A 24,151-nucleotide genomic window follows, 5' to 3' on the forward strand; every position below is an offset into this window, starting at 1 on the left:
TTCCCTGACTTCTCTCCAGCAACAGCTATTAACGCGCAGCCTTCTATAATATTAAACAGCGGCTACGGCAAGCCAGTGTCAAATACGGCCTCCTGTATCCGGCAAAACTGAAAGTGGAATGGCAGGGTCATTTCTATGTTTTCGCTAGCAAGGAGGAAGCAGAAAATGAATTAAGAAAGCTGATCCCGGGACTATTCTGATACATAATTGTGAGTCATGGCGGTAAATGATAATGCTAGGATTAATAATCTACTGTCTGATCTATTTGTTTTAAAATACGGGTTTTTTGTCAGCATATATTCTCATATTCTTATTATTACTTACTTATTACTTATTATTACTTAGTATTACTAGGGCGCTAAATGTTTGTTTTATTGTGCTTAATTACGTTTTTTTTTTTTTTTTCCTCTCTTTTTCTTTTCTAATTATTTCATGTGTACCCTAAATGAGACTGTTCAATATCATACCCTTGGTTTACTGTTATTGCTATTACTGCATTAAGACTTGTTATGCTTATTTTGGACACATCTTTAACACCATCACCTGGGTTTATTATCTGGGGGTATCATCTTAATGCACTTAATTTGCTGAGATATCTCTATCTTTTAACCTTAAAACGCCACTGCATGGGTGCTTGATGTGCTTTGGACGTGCTCTGTCTCTGGGTATGTCAGAGGACTGGTACTGCGTGAAGTGGGTTTTAGCCTCACCTGGGGAGGCAAAAAGGGAGGGTGGGGGGTTAAGGGGAAGAGAAAGAGAGCAGGCTTGATCTATATCTAATCTATCATCTCAATCTTTATAATTATAACTAATCAACGTAATAATAAGCTGCATGGCAACAACTCTTGGGGGAATAGGAAATTAAGACCTAAACTATTTCACTTCCAGTTAAGACTATAAATGACATCAAAAACTCAGAATCAGTGTCTCCATGATGGGACAGTTAACTTCGTAAGCTGGAATGTTAAAGGCCTGAATCACGAATTAAAGAGAAAGAAAGTACTTTCTCACCTAACAGGTCTAAATGCTAAAATAGTATTTTTACAGGAAACCCACTTACTAAGTAAGGATCAGTTCCGGCTGCAAAAGACTGGACTGGCCAAATGTTCCATTCTAGTTTTACAAAGAAAACTAGGGGTGGGAATTCTCATACATAGAACAGTACCATTTGTAGCATCAGATGTAGTATTGGATCCTGAAGGGAGATATGTGATGGTCATGGGAGACTTATCTAACTGTAAAATGATTTTGATAAATGTTTATGCACCTAATGTTGATGATAAGGAATTTATACAAAATTTATTTGCATCCATTCCCAATCTGAACACTCATAAACTTATAATGGCTGGGGACTTTAATTGTGTTCTAAATCCACTTTTAGATAAGACTTCCTCCACAGGGGGAACAGCAACTAACACCGCAAAGATAATTACAAAGTTTATAACTGATCACAACTTATCAGATCCCTGGAGGTTTTAAACCCAAATTCAAGAACATATTCTTTCTACTCACCAGTACATCATTGCTACTCAAGGATTGATTACTTCTTTATAGATAATAACTTCTTGCCTAAGATTAAATCTTGTAAATACGATGCTATTGTTATTTCAGACCATGCTCCGATGATCTTGGAGCTAAAATTACTAAGCCCCATACACTCACCCCAGATGGCGCCTCAATCCGCTTCTATTAGCTGACGAGAATTGTACTGAATTTATATCCAAACAAATTGAATTCTTTCTAGAGACAAATACATCCCCTGAGATCTCTGCAGGAATACTCTGGGAAACTCTTAAGGCCTTCTTAAGAGGACAGATTATCTCATATCTTTCCCACAGAAATAAATCCGAAGCGAAGAAAGTAGCAGAGATAAAAGCGAAATTACTAAAATAGATGAAGAACATGCCAGACTACCAAGCGAGACTCTACATAAGAGGAGGCAGGCTCTACATTCAGAATTAAACCTCTTGACAACTAAAGAAACTGAACAACTAATTTACAAATCCAGACATCATTATTATGAACATGGAGAAAGCTAATAAGCTTTTAGCGCAACAAATTCACAAGCAAGATATGCATACGCAATCTCGGTAATTACTAACACGAACGGAGATAAAATCATCGAACACAAAAATATAATGTACACTTTTAGAGACTACTATAAATCCCTATATACTACTGAGTTTAAAGAAGACAATATACAATCTAATGCATTTCTGGATAAATTACAGATACCACAAATTGACGCTTTTAGTGTGGAGGAACTCGATAAACCTCTGTCATTATCAGAATTACTGGATGCTATAAAGTCACTCCAAGGTGGAAAAGCAGCAGGCCCTGATGGCTACCCTGCAGAGTTTTACAAGAAATTCTCCGCTCAGCTAGCTCCCTCCTATTAGCAACATTTACAGAAGCCAGAGATAACCAATCTCTTCCACAAACCTTTCGCCAAGCACTAATCACTGTCTTTCCAAAACAAAATAAGGACTTATTACAATGTGCATCATACAGACCAATTTCACTTCTGAATAACGACGTTAAAATACTCTCTAAAATCATAGCTAGAAGGATGGAGAAAGTGCTCCCCTCAGTAATATCACAAGACCAAACTGGATTTATTAGGGGCCGACACTTATCTTCAAATCTTCGACGCCTGTTTAATGTAATATACTCACCAACTAAATCAAACACCCCAGAAATATTATTATCATTGGATGCAGAAAAAGCATTCGACATGATTGAATGGAAATACCTTTTTACTATTTTGGAGAAGTTTGGGTTTGGCCCGAACATTTGTGCATGGATTAAATTACTGTATACTAACCCAGAAGCTTCAGTTTGCATCAATAACATTTGCTCAGACTACTTTAAACTAGAACGTGGCACAAGACAAGGATGCCCTTTGTCACCACTGCTGTTTGCAATTGCCATTGAACCACTGGCAATACATTGTCGAAATACTGATCAGATAAAGGGGATTAGCAGAGAAGGACTGGAACAGAAAATCTCATTATATGCAGATGACATGGTACTGTATATATCGGACCCAGAAAATTCTGTGCCTGCAGTCTTAGCAGCACTCACAGAATTTCAAAAGCTCTCTGGTCTCAGAATTAATCTGAATAAAAGTGTACTCTTTCCGTGAATTCTCAAGCATATAATATTAGATTAGACACCCTTCCTTTTATCATTGCAGAACAGTTTAAATACCTCGGGGTAAACATCACAAGTAAACATAAAGCTCTTTATCAACAAAATTTATCGTCTGCATGGAAAAAATTAAACAAGACTTGCATAGATGGTCAACCCTTCATCTCACACTAGCTGGAAGAATTAACACTGTTAAGATGAATATTCTTCCTAAGCTCCTTTTTATTTCAAAACATACCAATATACATTAATAAATCGTTCTTTAAGCAATTAGATTCAACAATAACCTCATTTATTTGGAATTCTAAACATCCACGCATCAAAAGAGCGACCCTACAAAGACAAAAGGCAGAAGCGGCATGGCTCTACCTAACTTCCAGTTTTATTACTGGGCGCAAATATACAGTCGATAAGAACCTGGACACAAATAGAAGAACATACACAGGCATGGACCGCAATAGAAGTAAAATCCTGCAGTACTTCTTTGTATTCCTTGCTCTGCTCCAATAAACACACGTTATCGGCAATACACTAATAACCCAATTGTGCTCCACTCACTTAGAATCTGGAACCAATGTAGAAAGCATTTTAAGACGGAGAAGCTTCTTTCTGTGGCACCCTGCAAAAGAACCACCTCTTTCAACCCTCACAAACATATGCAGTTTTAATATCTGGAAAAATTTGGAATTAACTTGCTTAGAGATCTTTATATAGACAACGTCTTTGCATCCTATGAACAATTACATTCCAAATTTAACATTCCAGCTACAAATTTCTTTCACTATCTTCAAATCAGGAACTTTGTTAAACAGAACCTTCCAGATTTTCCTCATCTTGCACCCTCATCCACGCTGGAAAAATATTGCTCAATTTCAAGGAGTTAGACTCCATCTCTACAATATATAAAATCCTTTTACAATCCCTTCCTTTCAAAGATCCAAGAGGACACTGGGAAAATGACCTCTCAATTAATATATCAGAAAAGGAGTGGAAAGTAGCAATGCAGAGAATTCACTCAAGCTCCATATGCAAAGCATACAATTATACAACTCAAAATTATATATCGAGCACATCTGTCTCGACTAAAACTCTCCAAAATGTTTCCAGGGCATGATCCAACCTGCGAACGTTGCAACCAAGCCCCAGCCTCACTAGGTCACATGTTCTGGGCCTGCACCAAATTAACATTATTCTGGACAAAAATTTTTAATTACCTCTCAGACAGTCTTGGACTCACAATCCCTCCTAACCCATTAACAGCTGTGTTTGGGGTTCTTCCAGAGGGGCTTAAAGTGGAGAAAGACAAACAAATTGTGATTGCATTCACTACACTGTTGGCACGCAGACTTATTCTGATAAACTGGAAGAACCCAAACTCTCCTCTTTTAAGTCAGTGGGAAACTGATGTGTTATATTATTTAAAATTGGAAAAAATCAAATACTCAGTTAGAGGATCTGTGCAGACTTTTTCAAAACATGGCAGGATCTAATCAGTAATATTTTGAAATGATTTATAAAGCACAGAGAATTTGTTGATTTAGGTATTTTTAAAGCCTTAAATTTTACACGTTTGGCTTGCTCTCTCTCTCAAGGGTGGGGATCGATCTGTTCTTAGCATAATTCTTTTTTTGTAAAACTTGATTGCTATGTATTGATTGTAATAAAATTAATAAATAAATAAAAAAATAATATTAATTTCCACTTTCAGACCGTGTAAAAAAAGCTATTGCTCTGTATGTGATTGTTGATCCTATTCTTTTAAATTTTCTTTAACTATCTCTCAGTTTAACAGTTTTATATTGTTGAAGGTATTTTTTATTAATTAAACAAATAGGTCTGGGTTGGTTGGCTTTGTCTTTACTACTTGTAAAAATTAAGCCGTAGTTTCTTTGTTCAGTTTTCTTTATTAGTACTTTTTATAAAGATTTGATCTATTCAAGTAGTATGCAAATGCTGATGTTAACAGGTAAACATATATAGGTAGATTCTTTTCAGCTGCTCCTGTTAGGGGTTGCCACAGCGGATCGTCTAGTTCCATATATATATGTATATGTGTGTGTGTGTGTGTGTGTGTGTATATATATATATACTAATTCCCTTGATAATTTTAAACACTGGTTTAAAAGTATGATTCTTGAGTTGCTGAAATGAAATTTTTGCAAAATGGACTAGCCTGCACATTATTTTTGGGGTGTCTTTGAATTCAGCCCTCTGTCGGTTGATAATTTTCATTTCCATCAAATGATGTGGCTTCATTTAATTCCTAACACATTACTTAGTCCATATCAGTATAGATATCCAGCATGATTTTTTCCCCCATTGAGATCTGATGTGTTTTCAAAGTGTTCCTTTAATTTCTTTGAGCAGTTTATTATCTGGTCATGGAGATCTGTTTGATTTCAGCCTATTTATTCTGAGCAGTACTTCTCCCTTTACAATTTCCAAATCGGTCAGTACCTCATTAGTAGTCCCTTTTACCGCTCGGATGTTATCTACTACTTCATATGTGAAGACCTCAGAAAAATTCTTATTTAGAGCATCTGCTATTTCAGTGTCTGTATCTTTTAATTACCCTTTCTGATACACCTCTCCTCCTTGACTGATCTTTTATTACTGAAATACTGATAGTATCTCTTTGGGCCATCTTTCGTCTTATCTGCTATATTCCTCTCCAATTGTCTTTTAACCTCCCTAATATTCTTCTTAATGATTGCAGTCATGTTCTCATACGACCTATGATTCACATTGAAATTAGTCTTGTATGCCTTATACAGCTGTTTTATTCTTTGCAGCTTCTTTTTCAACTCTTTATTAACCCACTGTGGAGATTTTTAAAATTTCCTATTCATTCCAAACTTAGGTATGTACCTGTCCTGCATTACATGTAAAACATTTTTTAAACCTGTTCCACTGCACCTCAGTTGTCTCCACCCTTAAAAGCTTATTCAACTCCATCCTCTTTAGACATTGCCACATTTGCTGAAAATTTGCCCTACCAAAGTTACAAGACATTGAGAATTGTATTATATTATGGTTACTTGACCCTAGTGGCTTAATTACCTCTCAATTCTATCCCAATTATTACAAAAAACGAAATGTAGTCTGGCTTCACCCTGCATTGGTGCTTTAACATACTGTGTTAAAAAAAACATTCACTGATTACTTCTATTTCTCCTACTTTTGTGCTCCGCTATTTATAAGGTTATCCCAGTTAATATTTGGGTAGTTAGTCCCCCAAGACTATAATATACCTCTTTCCCTAATGCTTTCCAGGTGAAGCTACATGTTCTCACAGATTGGGCTTATCGTCCAACTGAAGAGGACTTGCATTTAAATTTTGTTTGACATAAACAGCAGCATCACCTCTTTTTCTGTTCTGTCCGTCTTTTTTCTAAAAATGCATATCCTTCTGTTATTCTCATCCCCATCCCCATCTTTGTTATTTAGCCACTATATATCTCGCTATACTGGAGACGTCCAAGGCGGAACTCCCTTAGCAGCTGTGTTTTTTTTTTTTCTCTTTTTTTTTTTTATTATCCTGCGGCATCCTGTATTTACTCAACCCGAAGGGGTTCAATTACAGTATATGCAAGCATATATAAACATGAGCAGCAGAAAAAAGGCTCAGAAAGAAATGGAAAAGACCGCTAAAGCTATATCCAAGTCTAGACATGCATCAAGTCCAAGCTCAATGTATGGCCTGCCAGAGACTGACCTGGAAAAGACAGGCGAAAGCACAGATTTACTGCGACCTGACGCTGCTGCATCGTCTCCATCTGAGAGCGAAAGTAGGAGCAAATGTACAAGTGAGTTGGGCCAGGAGATTTCATTGATTCCAGAAGATTTCTTGAAACAGAAAATGGCCTTAACCTACCACGTTGTCAACTACTCCTTGCGAGCCAGCAGGGTCGACTCCAATTGCGCTTGCCACTTCACCCACAGAGCAAGCAGAGGACCGAAACAATCTGTCTGAGCTGAAGATAATGATTGCCTCAATGGCCACTGCAAGACATAAAGGAAATAAATGAAATAAGAAAAAGTGATATAAAGGATATAAGGAAAGAAATAAAGTATATACACAAGACAAATGAGAATATGCTTTAGGATATTAAAGACCAGGAAAAATGTTTAACTAATTGCTTTGAGGCAACCTTTGAACCTATGCTAAAAAAAAAAAAAAATTGAGGAAAAAATACAGTAAAATGCTTCTTAAGTTTGAGAATAAAGTTGGAACACTAGGCGCTCAGTGTCAAGACGTTAAACAAATGTTCACGACTTGTATTGAAATAGCTGAACAACTGGCATCTACCGCTGATGGAAAAGCACAACAGCTGCAATTTCCGAATGCAAAGAGCTTGGAGACATACTAGTTGCACTAGTGGATGGATGCAGAAGGAATAATATTAGAATCGAAGATCTCCTTGTGAATCATGAAAGTCCAAACTTGGTGAAATTCGTAGCTGAACTATTCTCTAAATAGAGGACTTCAAATCAGATACCAAGATAGCGGCAGCTTACCACATACATGGATCGATTACCTCAAACCCTAGAACTCTCATTGAGATTCTATGTGAAAATTGCCATATTTGTATTTTCCCTGATTTCTCACCCTCAACAGCTGCTAAACGTGCTGTATTTTACAACATTAAACAGAGCTTACAGAAAGCCGAGATCAGATACAGCCTCTTGTATCCTGCCAAACTGAAAGAGGACATTCAAGGCAAGCTCTACATTTTTACTTCTATGACAGAAGCGGAAAAAGAGCTAAGAAAACTGATCCCGACACTTTTTGAAAAACGATCGTGAGTTGCATCCAGGCCTGGCATGGCAAAGAAGATATTACCTGCTGTTTAATCCACTTGCAATGATATTGGTACCATTTATTATACATCTTATTTCCTTCTCGGCCACTTTTTGTTTAGGTTTTAATTACAATTGCTTAACCAGGGCTTCTGTTTAACATCATTCCATGAGTTTACTTTCTCAAGACTGTTTAAAATTATATTTTATGCGTATAATATTTGAACTGCATTGTCAATGTATATCTCTGTTTTAATCCTCATATGCCACTGCTGGAGGCTTTGTTTTGTTTTGGACGTGCTCGGTCTCTAGGTTTATCAGAGGACTGGGACTTTGTAAAGTGTGGAGTGGCCAAATGAGGTGGTGGGGGGACTGGGAGGGGAGAGAAAGAGAGCAAGCTATTTCTAATCTATCCTTTTTAATCCTTATAAGTGCCAATGTAACAATAGGCTTTATGGCAATAACTCCTGGAAAAATTGGAAATTAAGGTCAAAGTTGTCTTATCTTCAATTAAGACTACAAAATAACAACATAAGCTACGACGCAGTGTCTCCATGACCAGACAGTTAACTTTGTGAGCTGGTAACAGGTCTAAACACTAAAATAGTACTTTTACAGGAGACCCACTTATTAAGGAAGGATCAGTTTCAGCTGCACAGAGACTAGACTAGCCAAATATCCCATTCCAGCTTTACAAAGAAAACTAGAGGTTTGGGAATTCTTATACATAAAAAAATCTCATTTGTAGTAACAGATTTAGTATCTGACCTTTAAGGGAGATATGTGATCGTCATGGGTAATTTATTTAAGCTAAAGTGATTTTGGTAAATATCTACGTACCCAATGTGGATTACAGGAACTTCATCCAAAACATATTTGCATCCATTCCCATTGTGAACACTCTTAAAAGTGTAATGGTTGGGGAACTGTGTTTTAAATCCAGATTGGTCTCTTCCCCCAGTGGTGATGGCATCTAACACTGCACAAACAATTGCACAGTTTATAACTGATCACAAGTTATCAGACCCCTGGAGATTTCTAGACCCAAATTCAAGAGCAAATTCCTTCTACTTACCAGTGCATCACTGTTACTCAAGAATTGATTATTTCTTTATAGTGAACAATTTTTGCCTACAATTAAATCTTGTATGTACAACACTGTTGTTCTCTCTGACCACGCCCCTTTGATCATGGACCTAAAATCACTATGCCCCACATGCTCATCTTGCAGCTGGTGTCTTAACCCACTTTTATTATCAGACAAGAAGTGTACAGAATTTATATCCAAGCATATGGATTTTTAGACACAAATACATTATATCCTCAGAGGTCACTGCAGGAATACTCTGGGGAAACTCTGAAGGCTTTCTTAAGAGGACAGATTTCATATTTCCCACAAAATAAATTGGAAACCAAGAAGGTATCAGAGCTAATTGGTGTAATTATCAGAATAGATGACGAACATGCCTTATGTCCAGACACTTCATAGGAAAAGACTGGATTTGCAAACAGAAATCAACTTCTTGACATCTAAAGAAACGGAACAACTCATTTTTAAATCAAGACTTCATTACTATGAACATGGAGAGAAAGCTAATACGATCTTAGCTCAACAAATCCACAAGCAGTAGTTTGCAATGTAATCCCAGCAATGACAAAAATCATTGACCATAAAAATATAATGCACACATTTAGAGACTGCTAAAAGTTCTTATATTCTACTGAGTTTAAAGACAACAAAAGACAACCTAAGGCATTTTTGGATGCATTGCAGATACCACAACTAGATACTCTCAGTACAGAGGAACTGGATAAACCTCTGGCACTATCCGAATTACTAGATGCTATAAAGTCACTTCAGAGGGGGAAAACAGCAGGCTCTGATGGCTACCCTGCCAAATTTTATAAAAAATTCTCAATTTAGTGCCACTTTTATTAGCAATATTTACAGAAGCTAGAGATAATAAAATTCTACCTCAAATTTTTCGCCAAACATTAATTACCATCTTTCCTACGCAAAATAAGGATAGACCAAACTCACTTCTGAATAATGATGTTAAGATAATCCCAAATCGTAGTTAAAAGGATTGAAAAATTTCTCCCTTCGGTAATATCACAAGACCAAACTGGGTTTATTAAAGGGAGACACTTAGCTTTCAGTCTAACACCGGAGATGATATTATCGTTGGATGCAGAAGAAGCATTTGATATGGTTGAATAGAACTACCTCTACATTGGAGAAATTTGGGTTTGGCCTGAACATTTGTGCATGGATCAAACTACTGTATACCAGTCCAGAAGCTTCACATGTTCACATATTGAAGAAGTAATTATACAAAAACGTAGTAGGTGTTTCTGAAATCTCTGTACATTTATACACGTTCATTTTACAGCACCCTCCCCAAACAGGAATAACATTAAACTGCAATACAGTTATTAATAAACTAAAGGTAATAATGAAGCAATACTGTGAAGGTTGAACATAAGTTTTACAGTATTGGCAAGGGTGATGTTATGCATTTCAGAGATGGACAAGCACAGCATTCATTAGATCCTAGAATAGAAGTGAATAAATAAATAAGCACTTCCAGAAAACCCACAGACAGAAAATATGCTAATACTTTTTCAATAAAAACTGAATACAAAGTGCAGATTTCAATCTGATGGTACAAATCACAAGTCATTATTTTTGTCTTTTCTCTTTATCCTGACAGCTTTTTTAAACCTGTTCAATTCATGTTCTGTATAGCCAGTCCATTAACACTGTTATCGATATACTGTCAGGTCATTCAAAATTCCCTTTCCTTTTTAACATTGGCTGCTGTTACTAGAGAAGCAACTGTAACTGCAGTGGATTAAAGCTAATCCCATTCTGACCACTTTTGCTTGCAGTGAAGCAAAATTGTGTGAAAAGTAATATAAATAAAACATGACATAAATAAAAAATTAAAGCAAACCATATAAACGGGCACAAAACAAGACGTGTTCTTTCTAAGATGAGTGCAAAAAAAGACTTAACTCAAGCTGTGAAAGAAAACTACATATTTCTAAAGAAGAGTTTGCTCTTCTTTTATAGGAAGTGGTACTGTTTAGAAAGGGTTGTAGTATCCTTTCCTGCAGTGAGTAGAAACTCAAGTAGGATGAAATAGCCAAAAAAAATGCCAACACCTCACAGCCTACCTATGCTGTCTTTCAGATATATGGGCAGTACCTGGACAGGTAATTTATGCATTGTTTGTCTTTTTAGTTAGTTTTTATAAACTGTTGATTTTCCACAATTCTTAAAAGAAGGGTAAATACATTTTTTTTATCCATTAAAATTTCCACACTCCTTCAGATAGTATGTAGAACTGCAGTGAAATGCAAACTAATGAATAAAACAAAATGATTATGAAAAATACAGTAGTGATGGTCATTTCTAGCTGCTATCCCTTTTCCCCTGTCCTTTATGTATTTTTCCTCATCTAATAGCAACTTGTTACAGGATTGCACTCACAACCATCACAGCACTGTAGAGATGTGAGTCTGATGGCATCTGGATACATATCAAGACAGAATAAGTGTATGTACTACCAGGCCACTTTGCCACAATATCCAAAAAATGATCTTGTTGATTGCAAACTACCTGTACATTCAGAGCTGAAAATCTTTTCTGCAAGTGTATCTTTGCTCCTAGAGGCTGGGAATATTAATGAACATCACCTACAGCCTAACATTTTAAATTCAATAATGTGTTAGGGTTGGGGTCTTTTTGGTGGTAGGAGTCACAGACACACAATTCAGAGGATTACAATACAATGAGAGAGAGAGGAGAGGTTGGGAGCATGCGCTGAAACAGCACCTTGCTGCACCCACCACACAACGAACCACTTGGATTAGGACCCAAGTGCAGCTATGCATTGGGTGACACCTCAGAACCACACTGGAACAGTGTGAGGTTTTTTTATGGTGTCTGGAGTGCCAATCCTGCCACCAACCCCCAAGTTTTCCCTGCAAGTTGGAGGACCTTCTTGCAGGACTGGACGAAGATTAACATCATACCCAGGATGAAGTAATTGCAGGTGAAAGGCCTTGCTCAAGGGCCCAATGGGGTCACTTCTGGCATTTATAAGATTCGAACTGGCACCACTCCACCCCAGATACAATACAGAAAACAGTCAGAATTATTTAAATGAATGTAACAATTTATCTATATATTGTAAGCACAGTTCTTTGCTACATTTCATTAAGAATATAGTATACGTCATCTACTAAGGTATAAATCTTAGTATTTTGAATGTTTAGAGAATTGTCATGACATAAGTTAAATGTGCTTGTCTGACACTTCAGTTGCCATTGAAGTTAGCGAAGTTAAGAAGGACCTATCTGTTAACAAGTGGATCATGGAGCATGTGGATTATGAAGGATTTAAAATGCTGCTTTAGGTACAGTGTGTTATAAGGAACATTATAATTTATCTTAAGATGAAATTTACAATGTTAGTAGCATTATGATTTTTTTCTACAAATGCACCCACTATTTAAGTGTTTTCTATATTTCCTTTAATTATTTCTGACAAGGTTGCTGTACAATGCTAAATAGCATTCAGAAAAGCAGACACTTAAAATCAGCTTAAACATATAATGTGTAAATCTTTACAAGGAAATATGACTCCGTATTCTTAGTAAAAATAATATATACCACTTGTAGTTTCTACTAATTTACTTATATCTACTGGTTCACATTGAATATGATTATTATTATTATTGTATGTGCTGACTATGAATGCATAATATGTATTGTTTTTATCTCTGCCTAATTTAAGGAAGCTGGTGGAAGAGAAGTTTTTATGAATCACTTTTAATCTTTCCCTTTCCTTTAATTCTGTCTAAAGTCTACTCCAAAACTAGGAAGTAAAAATTTTGCTGTACATGCCAGTTTCCTTTATTTCATTTTTGAGAACACTAATCTAGAAGGCCACTATGTAAATTGCATGAAGCTTGTCTGATTCCTTTTAATCTACTGCTTGCTCTGCCTACTGTGAGCACAGTTGGATTCTAAACAACTTTTTCTTTTTCTTGATGCTTCATGAGGGAAATGCACAGTTACCAACCTCTGATTTTTACAGGTAATCAATACACTCCAGACTGATTTTGACATGTCTACGACAATGCTAAAAGATCACAGTTTAATTTTAGAAATAATAACAAAAGCACTATATAATGTAATTACATTTCAAGGAAATTGTAATTTTAAAAAATAAATGAATACCAAATATGGTTCAGAAGCTGTTTAATAAAATTAAATATGGTACTTCAAAATTATCCTGTTATATTTAGCAGAATCCAAAAAACATGTTGTTCCAATTATCATAACATTCCCACACACAACGGCCCATTTTATAAATCCATTAGACTATTTGTTAATTTTTGAAACTGAAGGTACTGAGAAATTCCTTGCTCTAGACAAATACAGAGATTAATGCAGAATAACTGCAAATTATCAAACTAAGGATTTCTCTTTGAATTAATGTGTTATGGTAGATTTTGTAAATGTTTATCTGAAAACATTAAAAAGAAAAAAAATGTAATTGTGATTCTTACAGATTCCTCTCTCATTTATATTGAGACCATGGTCTAGGAAAGGGCACTCCAAATGTTGAGTACACGGGTTCCCAACTTGAAAAAAATACACACTCAAGTTGCAAAGACCTCCATTAGTTCCCAAAAATGACATGAGACTTGCTCTTTCTGTAATATCCAAAATCCTAGGTGAAAAGCAAGAACAAGCATCTTGGTGACTGATGTGTTCTCATTGACTTAGTGTGTTTTGTTCCGGTATACAGCAATCCCTCCTCGATTGTGGGGGTTGCGTTCCACAACCCCCCGTGATAGGTGAAAATCTGCGAAGTAGAAACCATATGTTTGTGTAGTTGTTTTTATATATTTTAAGCCCTTATAAACTCTCCCACACTGTTAAAATTATTAGAGCCCTCTAGACATGAAATAACACCCTTTAGTCAAAAGTTTAAACTGTGCTCCATGACGAGACAGAGATGACAGTTTTTTCTCACAATTAAAAGAATGCAAACATATCTTCTCTTCAAAGGAATGCGTGTCAGGAGCAGAGAATGTCAGAGAGAGAGCGCACGCAAGAGAAAAGCAAACCATCAAAAAATCAATACATGCTTTTAAGTATGCCGAAGCACCGCGACAAAGCTGCATTTTTTAGAAGAGCGTCCGTATCTTCTAAGCAAACAGCCCCTCTGCGCACCCCCCTCCGTCAGGCAGAGAATGTCAGAGAGGGTGAGAGAGAGAGAAAAGCAAACAATCAAGCACCACGCAAAAGCATATCTTATATCATTAAAGAGTTTTAGTTAATATGTAATACATGCTCTGATTGGGTAGCTTCTAACCCATCCACTAATAGCGTCCCTTGTATGAAATCAACTGGGCAAACAAACTGAGGAAGCATGTACTTTACATTAAAAGACCCATTGTCCGCAGAAATTCGCGAACCAGCGAAAAATCCGTGATATATATTTAGATATGCTTACATTTAAAATCCACGATAGAGTGAAGCCGCGAAAGTCGAAGCGCGATATAGCGAGGGATTACTGTACTAATATCTGCTCATTATTACCTGTATTTAAATAAGTGAAATATTAGTAGTAGTAGTAGTACTGTAGTATTTGAACTTAAAATATAAATGTTAAAAACAGTATCTTAAAATTTCCACTTCGACCATAATAAAGTAATCAAAGATTAAATCTCAAATTACTGAACAAAACAAGGGTGAGGGTAAATTTACTTCAAAAAGTTACTGCAGGATAAATGGGGAGAAAATGGTTGGGAATCGCTGATCTAGAAATTGTGATGTCTAGTATTATTTCACAGAATAAAATGGAAGTGACAAAGAGCAGATACTTTTTTTTTCTAATCTGGTTCGCCTGCTCAGTGTAAAATCTCTCAGCATATCTCATCTTGAAATGTTTCATCATGTCAAGCACAGATTTTATCCTTAGATGGAGTAAGAATTTTATGAAAATACTTAATGTATTCACCATACTGTAAAGACCTGTTGTTTACAAAGTCTTATATATATTGTAAAAGGTGCTATATAGGCACCTGACCCGACACAGATTCACACCAGAGACACACATACAAACAAGAACACTTTTATTTTTCTTCACCTGTGGGGCACGTCTTCCCCGTGATCCCCACAGGCACAACACAGTCCCACAAGTAACACACAAACACACTCTTCTTTGGCACCACCACTCCTCCTCCAAGTTTCGTCTTCTTTCTCCTGACTCTGGCCCTTGAGTGGTGGCTACTGCCCCCTTTGTCCATAAGTGTAGCCGGAACTCATCAGTCAACCACCTGGAGCACTTCTGGGTGTGGTGAATATACTGCCTATACAGGCTCAGGAGTCCCAGCTGCAGCACCCCTTGTGCCACGTGCAGGACCAAACAGGTCTGCACCCAACTCCAATTCCCATGGAGCCCTGCGAGAAACTGAGGCATCTATCCAACCCAGGGGGGTGGCCATCTAGCATCCAGGGGGAGGTATTGCACAATTCATGGCTGCTCCCCTTGGACATATAATGAAGGGGCCATCTGCCACTGTATGTATGTATGTATGTATGTAATTATATATATATATATATATATATATATATATATATAATACTGCTCAAAAGAATTAAAGGAACACTTTTTAATCAGAGTATAGCATAAAGTCAATGAAACTTATGGGATATTAATCTGGTCAGTTAAGTAGCAGAGGGGTTGTTAATCAGTTTCAGCTGCTGTGGTGTTAATGAAATTAACAACAGATGCACTAGAGGGGCAACAATGAGATGACCCCCAAAACAGGAATGGTTTAACAGGTGGAGGCCACTGACATTTTTCCCTCCTCATCTTTTCTGACTGTTTCTTCACTAGTTTTGCATTTGGCTACAGTCAGTGGCACTACTGGTAGCATGAGGCGATACCTGAACCCTACAGAGGTTGCACAGATAGTCCAACTTCTCCAGGATGGCACATCAATATGTGTCATTGCCAGAAGGTTTGTTGTGTCTCCCTGCACAGTCTCAAGGGCATGGAGGAGATTCTAGGAGACAAGCAGTTACTCTAGGAGAGCTGGAAAGGGCCATAGAAGGTCCATAACCCATCAGCAGGACCAGTATCTGCTCCTTTGGGCAAGGAGGAACAGGATGAGCACTGCTAGAGCCCTACAAAATGACCTCCAGCAGGCCACTGGTGTGAATGTCTCTGACCAAACAACCAGAAAGACTTCATGAGGGTGACCCAAGGGCCCCATGTCCTCTAATGGGCCCTGAGCTCACTGCCCAACAGCATGCAGCTCGATTGGCATTTGCCATAGAATACCAGAATTGGCAGATGCACCACTGGTGCCCTGTGCTTTTTACAGATGAGAGCAGGTTCACCCTGAGCACGTGACAGAAGTGAAAGGGTCTGGAGAAGCCATGGAGAACATTATGCTGCCTGTAACATCATTCAGCATGAGCAGTTTGGTGGTGGGCTAATGATTGTCTGGGGAGGCATATCCATGGAGGGTCACACAGACCGCTACAGGCTTGACAAAGGCACCTTGGCTGCCATTAGGTATCAGGATGAAATCCTTGGACCCATTGTCAGACCCTATGCTGGTACAGTGGCTCCTGGTGCACGACAATTCCTGGCCTCATGTGGTGAGAGTATGCAGGCAGTTCCTGGAGGATGAAGGAATTGATACCATTGACTGGCCACCACACTTTCCTGACCTAAATCCAATAGAACACCTCTGGGACATTATGTTTTGGTCCATCCAATGCCACCAGGCTGCACCTCAGACTGTCCAGGAGCTCAGTGATGCCCTGGTCCAGATCTGGGAGAAAATCCCCCACAACACCATCTGTCATCTCATTAGAAGCATGCACTGATGTTGTCAGGCATGTATACAAGAACACAGGGGCCATACAAAGTGCTGCGTACAATTTTGAGTTGCTGCAATTTAATTTTGGCAAAATGGACTAGCCTGCCACATAATTTTTTCACTCTGATTTTTGGGGCATCATTGAATTCAGGGCTCTGTAGGTTGATCATTTTCACTTCCATCAAACGATGTGGCATCCTTTCGTTCCTATATATATATATATATATATATAATATACACTCACCTAAAGGATTATTAGGAACACCTGTTCAGATTCTCAGTAATGCAATTATCTAAACATCCAATCACATGGCAGTTGCTTCAATGCATTTAGCGGTGTGGTCTTGGTCAAGACAATCTCCTGAACTCCAAACTGAATGTCAGAATGGGAAAAAAAGGTGATTTAAGCAATTTTGAGCGTGGCATGGTTATTGGTGCCAGATAGGCCGAGGCCGGTCTGAGTATTTCACAATCTGCTCAGTTACTGGGATTTTCACGCACAACCATTTCTAGGGTTTACAAAGAATGGTGTGAAAAGAGAAAAACATCCAGTATGCGGCAGTCCTGTGGGCGAAAATGCCTTGTTGATGCTAGAGGTCAGAGGAGAATGGGCCGACTGATTCAAGCTGATAGAAGAGCAACTTTGACTGAAATAACCACTCGTTACACCCGAGGTATGCAGCAAAGCATTTGTGAAGCCACAACACGCACAACCTTGAGGCGGATGGGCTACAACAGCAGATGACCCCACCGGGTACCACTCGTCTCCACTACAAATAGGAAAAAGAGGCTACAATTTGCACGAGCTCACCAGAATTGGACAGTTGAAGACTTGAAAAATGTTGCCTGGTCTGATGAGTCTCGATTTCTGTTGAGACATTCAAATGGTAGAGTCAGAATTTGGAGTAAACAGAATGAGAACATGGATCCATCATGCCTTGTTACCACTGTGCAGGCTGGTGGTGGTGGTGGTGGTGTAATGGTGTGGGGGATGTTTTCTTGGCACACTTTAGGCCCCTTAGTGCCAATTGGGCATCATTTAAATGCCACGGGCTACCTGAGCATTTTTTCTGACCATGTCCATCCCTTCATGACCACCATGTACCCATCCTCTGATGGCTACTTCCAGCAGGATAATGCATCATGTCACAAAGCTCGAATCATTTCAAATTGGTTTCTTGAACATGACAATGAGTTCACTGTACAAAAATGGCCCCCACAGTCACCAGATCTCAACCCAATAGAGCATCTTTGGGATGTGGTGGAACGGGAGCTTCGTGCCCTGGATGTGCATCCCACAAATCTCCATCAACTGCAAGATGCTATCCTATCAATATGGGCCAACATTTCTAAAGAATGCTTTCAGCACCTTGTTGAATCAATGCCACGTAGAATTAAGGCAGTTCTGAAGGCGAAAGGGGGTCAAACACCGTAATAGTATGGTGTTCCTAATAATCCTTTAGGTGTGTGTGTGTATGTGTGTGTGTGTGTGTTTATATATAAAATGCGCCACTTATTCCACTCGACAGCAACAGCCCTTTTGTCAAGTTTGGCCTAGAAATGGCAGATTGTTTTAAATTTCTTCTTAATTACCCATGCTTTATAAAGCTTTTTGATAACCGTGATTTTAAATTGGGGGTTTCTGTCAGATTCTGTAGGTCAGGATAAACCACCATTGTATGAATATTTCACTATTACTAATTTTGTAAGTTTTATGACAAACAGTTCCACCCACTTCAAATGACTGTCCACCGTCACCAACCAACCTGTGGAATGTGTGTCACAGACAATGGCGAATTACTTGTATATTCTCTAGTCCTCTGATGTGTGGTGTCTGTATGTTGCCAGCTGTTTTTTCTAGTGAATTTTTACATTGCTAGCATATTTGTCAAGTGTAAATATGATTCTAGTCATCCTTTGGGACTGTAGGCCACCAAGCAACTTCCAAAATGCACAACATCATTTTCATTTTCTCTGTATCTCCTGTGAAATTTTTCGTGATTAAAAACTGAAACAATCTACACAATGGGCTCTACTAACTGGTCCTTCCATTTACCTGCGCAGACTGACATCTACCTTCTTAATTTATCCTGGACATCTTGGTGTCAGCATGTACAGCCTAGAAACTATCATTTCTTTGACGCCTTTGTAAATCTTCATAAATCATTTGACTCAGTTGGTCGAGCTGTCCTGTGGGACATCCTGAGACTTTCTAGGATCCCCTCAAGGTTGCTGGATATCATGGCTGGCCTGTACACTGGTACTGGTGCTATGCAGAACTTATGCATTTTCACCATTGATTCTGGTCATCCCTTGTCAGGGATGTATTCTTGCTCTTACTCTGTTCAATGCTTTTATAGACTTGGTGCTGGGCAAGATCGTGGGTTCCAGCGGCAGTGGGGCATCTGTTGTTGAAGAAAGATTCACTGATCTTGACTTTTTAGACAATGCTGTGATCTTCATGGAGTCAATTGAGGATCTGATCGAGGTTCTATGGAGACTAAGTGAGGAGTCTGAATATCTAGTCTTTCAAGTGTCCTGGATAAAAACTAAGATCCAGGCCTTTAATGACCTCTTAGGTACAGCCATCAGCAGTATGTCTGTCTGTGGAGAGAGTGATGACCTTGTTGATGGGTTTTCTGATCTCTGCAGTGACATTGATGTCCATGTTGAGTCTTTCTATGAAGTCAGTAGATGGATTGGAAGAGCATAGGGGGTCACGAGGTCACTGGAATGAGGTGTCTGGTGCTCCTGATATCTGTGCAAAAGGACAAAGGTCCACTCTTCAGAGTCCTGGTGCTTCCTTTTGTGCTATATGGTTGTGAGTCATGGACTCTTTCCAGTGACCTGAGATGAAGACTGGACTCCTTCCGTACTGTGTCTCTTTGGAGAATACTTGGCTACCATTGGATTGACTTTGTGTTGAATGAGCGGTTGCTCAAGAGTCCCGAATGAGGCACATTACCTGCATTGTGAAGGGGTTTCAGTTACGGCACTACAGCCAAGTGGTGCGATTCCACCGAGGGTGATCTGGCTCATAGGATCCTCATTGTTGAGAACCTGAGTGGCTGGACCAGGACAAGGGGACCCCATGTAACACCTGGCTGTGGCAGATAGATGGTCATTTCCGGAGGGTGGGACTGGACTGCATGTCTGCCTGGGGGGTTGCCAACCAGGATACCAAGCTGTTTTGTCGTGTGGTGGGTGTGGCAACACACTGTGCCAGTGCATCCTCCCCAGCCTGACTTGATCTGAATGTTCGGTGGAGTAAAAAAGAGTAAGGGGAATGGGAGAAAAATGTTTTGATATTAGTGTTCATAAACTCATACTGTATATTATATTATGAATACTAGCAGTGCACAAATGAAATACTAAAACTATTTTACAAGACTGGATGGGTTCCAAAGAGATCTTTTACATCATGTAGTATGGGATGCAGCTCTGCCACTGAAAATGGCGGCGATGTTCCAATGAGTTTTGTTAAATATCTGCCAAGCACAGCATGAGCAATATGAAGCTTTTTGGGCACATTTCTTTATTGACAGAAAAATTCACAACACAATGAAACTGTGCAAGAAAGGAGTGCATAAAACCAAAATATGTTACATGGTTGCACATATTCACATTGGGGTTTTATTCCTGTGTATTTTAGTCTGAATATATACACATATTTATTTATTTATTTATATATATATATTTTTTTCCTTTCAGATATTTGGCATGATCTTCAGCATGGTTCTTTGTTGTGCCATCCGCCGAAACAGAGAGATGGTGTGAAAAATAGCAAATTTAAAGAAAATCTTTTAAACTTAAATAAAAAGAATAAAGCTCTTTGTATGCCTTACTGTTGGGAACATCCCTGTATGTTTTATTCTGTTCCTGAACTGATAAGAATATGCTGTATTGTTAAGCTTTTAACTAATTTTGTAACCAAGATTTATACAGTTTTTAACTTGATTATCAAACATTTCCTACATATTTTTATAAAGTTTTTTTTGTGCTGTAAAATCTGTTATATATTTGTGTTGCTTTTTTAAGTTGAAATAGACTTAAGGTTTTAGCATTAAAAGTTATTGAACTTCTCACAGGGTATACTATGCTCAGAGTTAAACAATGTGGTTAGAAATGACAAATAAACTTGTAACTAAATTGAACTTCTAGGTCTGTTTTAATTATGTTGCCTTTATTTTTTGCACTTCTGCTTCTAATAGAAATAAGAGAATAATAAGATTATACTGCCTTAATATAAAAAGAAATATGACACAATACCGAAAGTCCCTGCCCCGCCCCCTCCACGTGACCCGGCCCCAACCCCTTGGTGGCAAATTGGTATAGGACACCCTGTCCCTGCCCAGACCCTGCCTTGAACCCGCCCCCTGCACCTGATTGGTTAAAGAAACTGTCAAGAGCATTTTAATGGATGTCTACCCCGTTCTTGAACCCACCACCTGCACCTGATTGATTAAACAAACTGTCTAGGGTAGTCTGATGGATGTCTGCCCCCTCCTTGAACTCACCACTGCCCCCCACCCACTTCCCAGCCCCCCTTTTCCGAAAAACAAGCCCAAGCATGTTACAGCCTTTACCTCGACAAGTCCAGGCACATTCCAATCCGTACCTTGTCAGCCTGAAGGGTCTGCCTCAGCCCCCGGTGAGGCAGCACCTGACGGTCGGCCTCCCCACACTTCCCAGTCCCCTCTCTGGAGGACGTGTGCTCCTTGCGCAAGCCCTTCTGAAAGTGCGGTATAAAAAGCGAAGCATCTTCTTTGATTCTATCTATGATGTTAATATTAACACAAAATTAAAATACAGTATCTATTTAATCTTTGTTTTATGACTTGCAGCTCCAGGCTTTTTTCCATTTCACAGACAGATTCTTTTGTCAGCTTGCCGCAGCAATAGGCACATCGAGAGAGAAAGAAATCGGACACACCGAGACCTGCTATGTCTGCCCCTCCTCCTTGAACCTGCACCTGATTGGTTAAACAAACTGTCAAGAGCCGTTTGATGGATGTCTGCCCCCTCCTTGAACCCGCCAACACCCCACACCCACTTCCCAGCCCCCCTCTCCCGAAAAACAAGCCCAGGCATGTTACAGCCTTTACCTCGGCAAGACCAGACATGCCCAAGTTCGGCCCTTGACAAGTCCTGGCAGATTGATGCCTTAGCCTGGACAACTCCGAGCACGTTCCTATCCGTACCCTGCCGGCCTGAAGGGTCTGCCTCAGCCCCCGGTGAGGCAGCACCTGACGGCTGGCCTCCCCACACTTCCCAGTCCCCCACACTTACCTGCCACTTCTGAAAGCCCTTCTGAAAATGCGGTATAAAAAAAGCAAAGCATCTTCTTCGGTTCTGTCTATGATGTATCCAGCTGCTGAATCTTCCATCTCACAGAAAATCCTCAAGCAGCAGGTTTCCCAGAGAGAAAGACAAAGTGGCATTTCTCAGCCCCAGCTTTTAGCCGCCCATGCGCTCTCTCTCTCTCTCTCTCTCTACACACAGAAAGTAAAGTCAGGCTCTGCACGCGCCTTCAGAGCGCTGACACGGGGGCTGGTCTCCCCCTCCTCGTAACCCCCTGTGTGCCGAGCGCTCGCTGGCCATTTCGAGCACCCATCCCCCATAGCTTCTCACTTCAGCTGTGCAACTTAGAGGCTGACACAGAGCTGCAACCTCCAAACTACCTCCACGCTGCTGAGGAAATTGTTTTAGGTCCTTTGAAGCGCCTGGAGGTCATTTTTCATCTCTTTTAATGGAGTGTAAGATCAACATTTATCTGCACAACTCAAGGTCTGGCACCAACAATATTCATATCTAAAGTCTGTAAATACACTTGTGCATTTAAATGGAGATTTATAAGAAAGCAGGTTTCTGCCTTATCCCAGTTTTGTACGTGCATGTAAAAGCACTCACTGTTACACTAGCACAAAATTGTGTTATTTTCTGTCTACTCAAAAAACTAAAATAATTTCTATTAACACAGGTGATAATTAGAAATCATTTTACTATTTTTAATAAAAAGTTAAAAAACACAGAAAAGCCCAATTATGATTTTTGTTTTGTCCTAGGGTGACACTTTTCCCCTTTATACTGTTACTTATGTAGACCTTAAAACATATTCTTACCAAAATAGATAATCACTTCCCAATTCCTGTAACTTCAGGTAATTAGACAGAGCTCCATAACAGGCAAGAGAAAAGTATTACAGGTCAAATACACAGTGCCATAAAAGCAAAATAAAGTGTGAACACCGCACAACCTGGTAAGGTTTTGTTTTTTCCAGGTGACCCATTTTTTGCGTTGCTTGAGGTATCAGCCATAAGTCAAGATCTTTATAAAGGTACTGATTTTATAAAGGTTATCTAGGTACGATGTGGTCCTCCTGTCTCCAAGACAACTTTTCCTTTTATCACATTTACATTTCTTCTCTCTGAAAATTCATTCATAGCTCATACGTTTCTGCTCTTTGAGCCAGTAGGTTATAGCAAGGTGTGCTTGTTTAACTTGAGGCAAGGGATGTAAACATAAAAACCCAAACATAGCATATAACTTTAATTTCTGTACTCATTTTAAATGATAATAGCCAGTATAAATTTCCTAAAGGAACTGGAGACATTGGATATCTTCTACCATATATCTTTTCTTGCCAGCTCATGTCATTCAGATTCTGCTTACAACACAAATGTACGATTACTTTTTTCTCAAATGGTGAAATCTTTGGCCTGCTAATCATGAAAAAATCAGATTTTATTCTCTTTTTGTTACTTCGCGCCCCCTAGCAGGGTCAGCGCACAGTTTGAGAACCACTGTGTAGGGTTTTATTTGTAAAACACTCTGTGGCATTTCAAGCTAAATTAGATTCCCTTGGTTATTCAGCCATCCATTGGTGTTCCATTTTTGTTATAAATTGTGTTGTCTCTTTATTTACTAAACATTTTATATGTTGAATAGCATTTTTATATTTTATATGTTGAATAGAATACAGTTATCTTGTTCAGGCTTTAATTTAAAACAGCATTTTCATCAACAGGTTATAAACACTTTGGTACTCAGGGGGCTTTGCATAATACAAAGACTGTTAACCCTCGGTAATAGCTTTCCATTTTACATCAGTTATGAGCCCCTGAAAAATAAGAGCGGTTATAGTATGTTATAGTATATGGTATTGTCAGGGTAAAACACAGTTGGCATATAGAAACCAGAAAAATAAAAAAATAAAAAAAACACAAAAAGTTGTATATGACAAGCGCGTATTAACTAAAAATTTCACGTAGTTACCTTTTGGC

At 38.8% G+C, this 24,151-nt stretch overlaps 1 protein-coding gene across 2 annotated transcripts in view; it reads left to right on the plus strand.

Annotated features, from left to right (window-relative positions):
• The window catches only part of cd9a (CD9 molecule a), a 126,325-nt gene extending 105,303 nt beyond the window's left edge, over window positions 1–21,022 (plus strand). For both annotated transcript variants that reach the window (XM_039769978.1, XM_039769979.1), the window contains exon 8: window positions 20,580–21,022. In XM_039769978.1, the coding sequence (XP_039625912.1) occupies window positions 20,580–20,645 (66 nt within the window). In that variant the 3' untranslated portion in view covers window positions 20,646–21,022. The remainder of the gene's footprint in view (window positions 1–20,579) is intronic.
• Window positions 21,023–24,151: the final 3,129 nt, after the last annotated feature.

This window comes from Polypterus senegalus, chromosome 11 (assembly GCF_016835505.1).
Source record: "Polypterus senegalus isolate Bchr_013 chromosome 11, ASM1683550v1, whole genome shotgun sequence".
In the NCBI taxonomy this organism is placed as follows: domain Eukaryota; kingdom Metazoa; phylum Chordata; class Cladistia; order Polypteriformes; family Polypteridae; genus Polypterus; species Polypterus senegalus.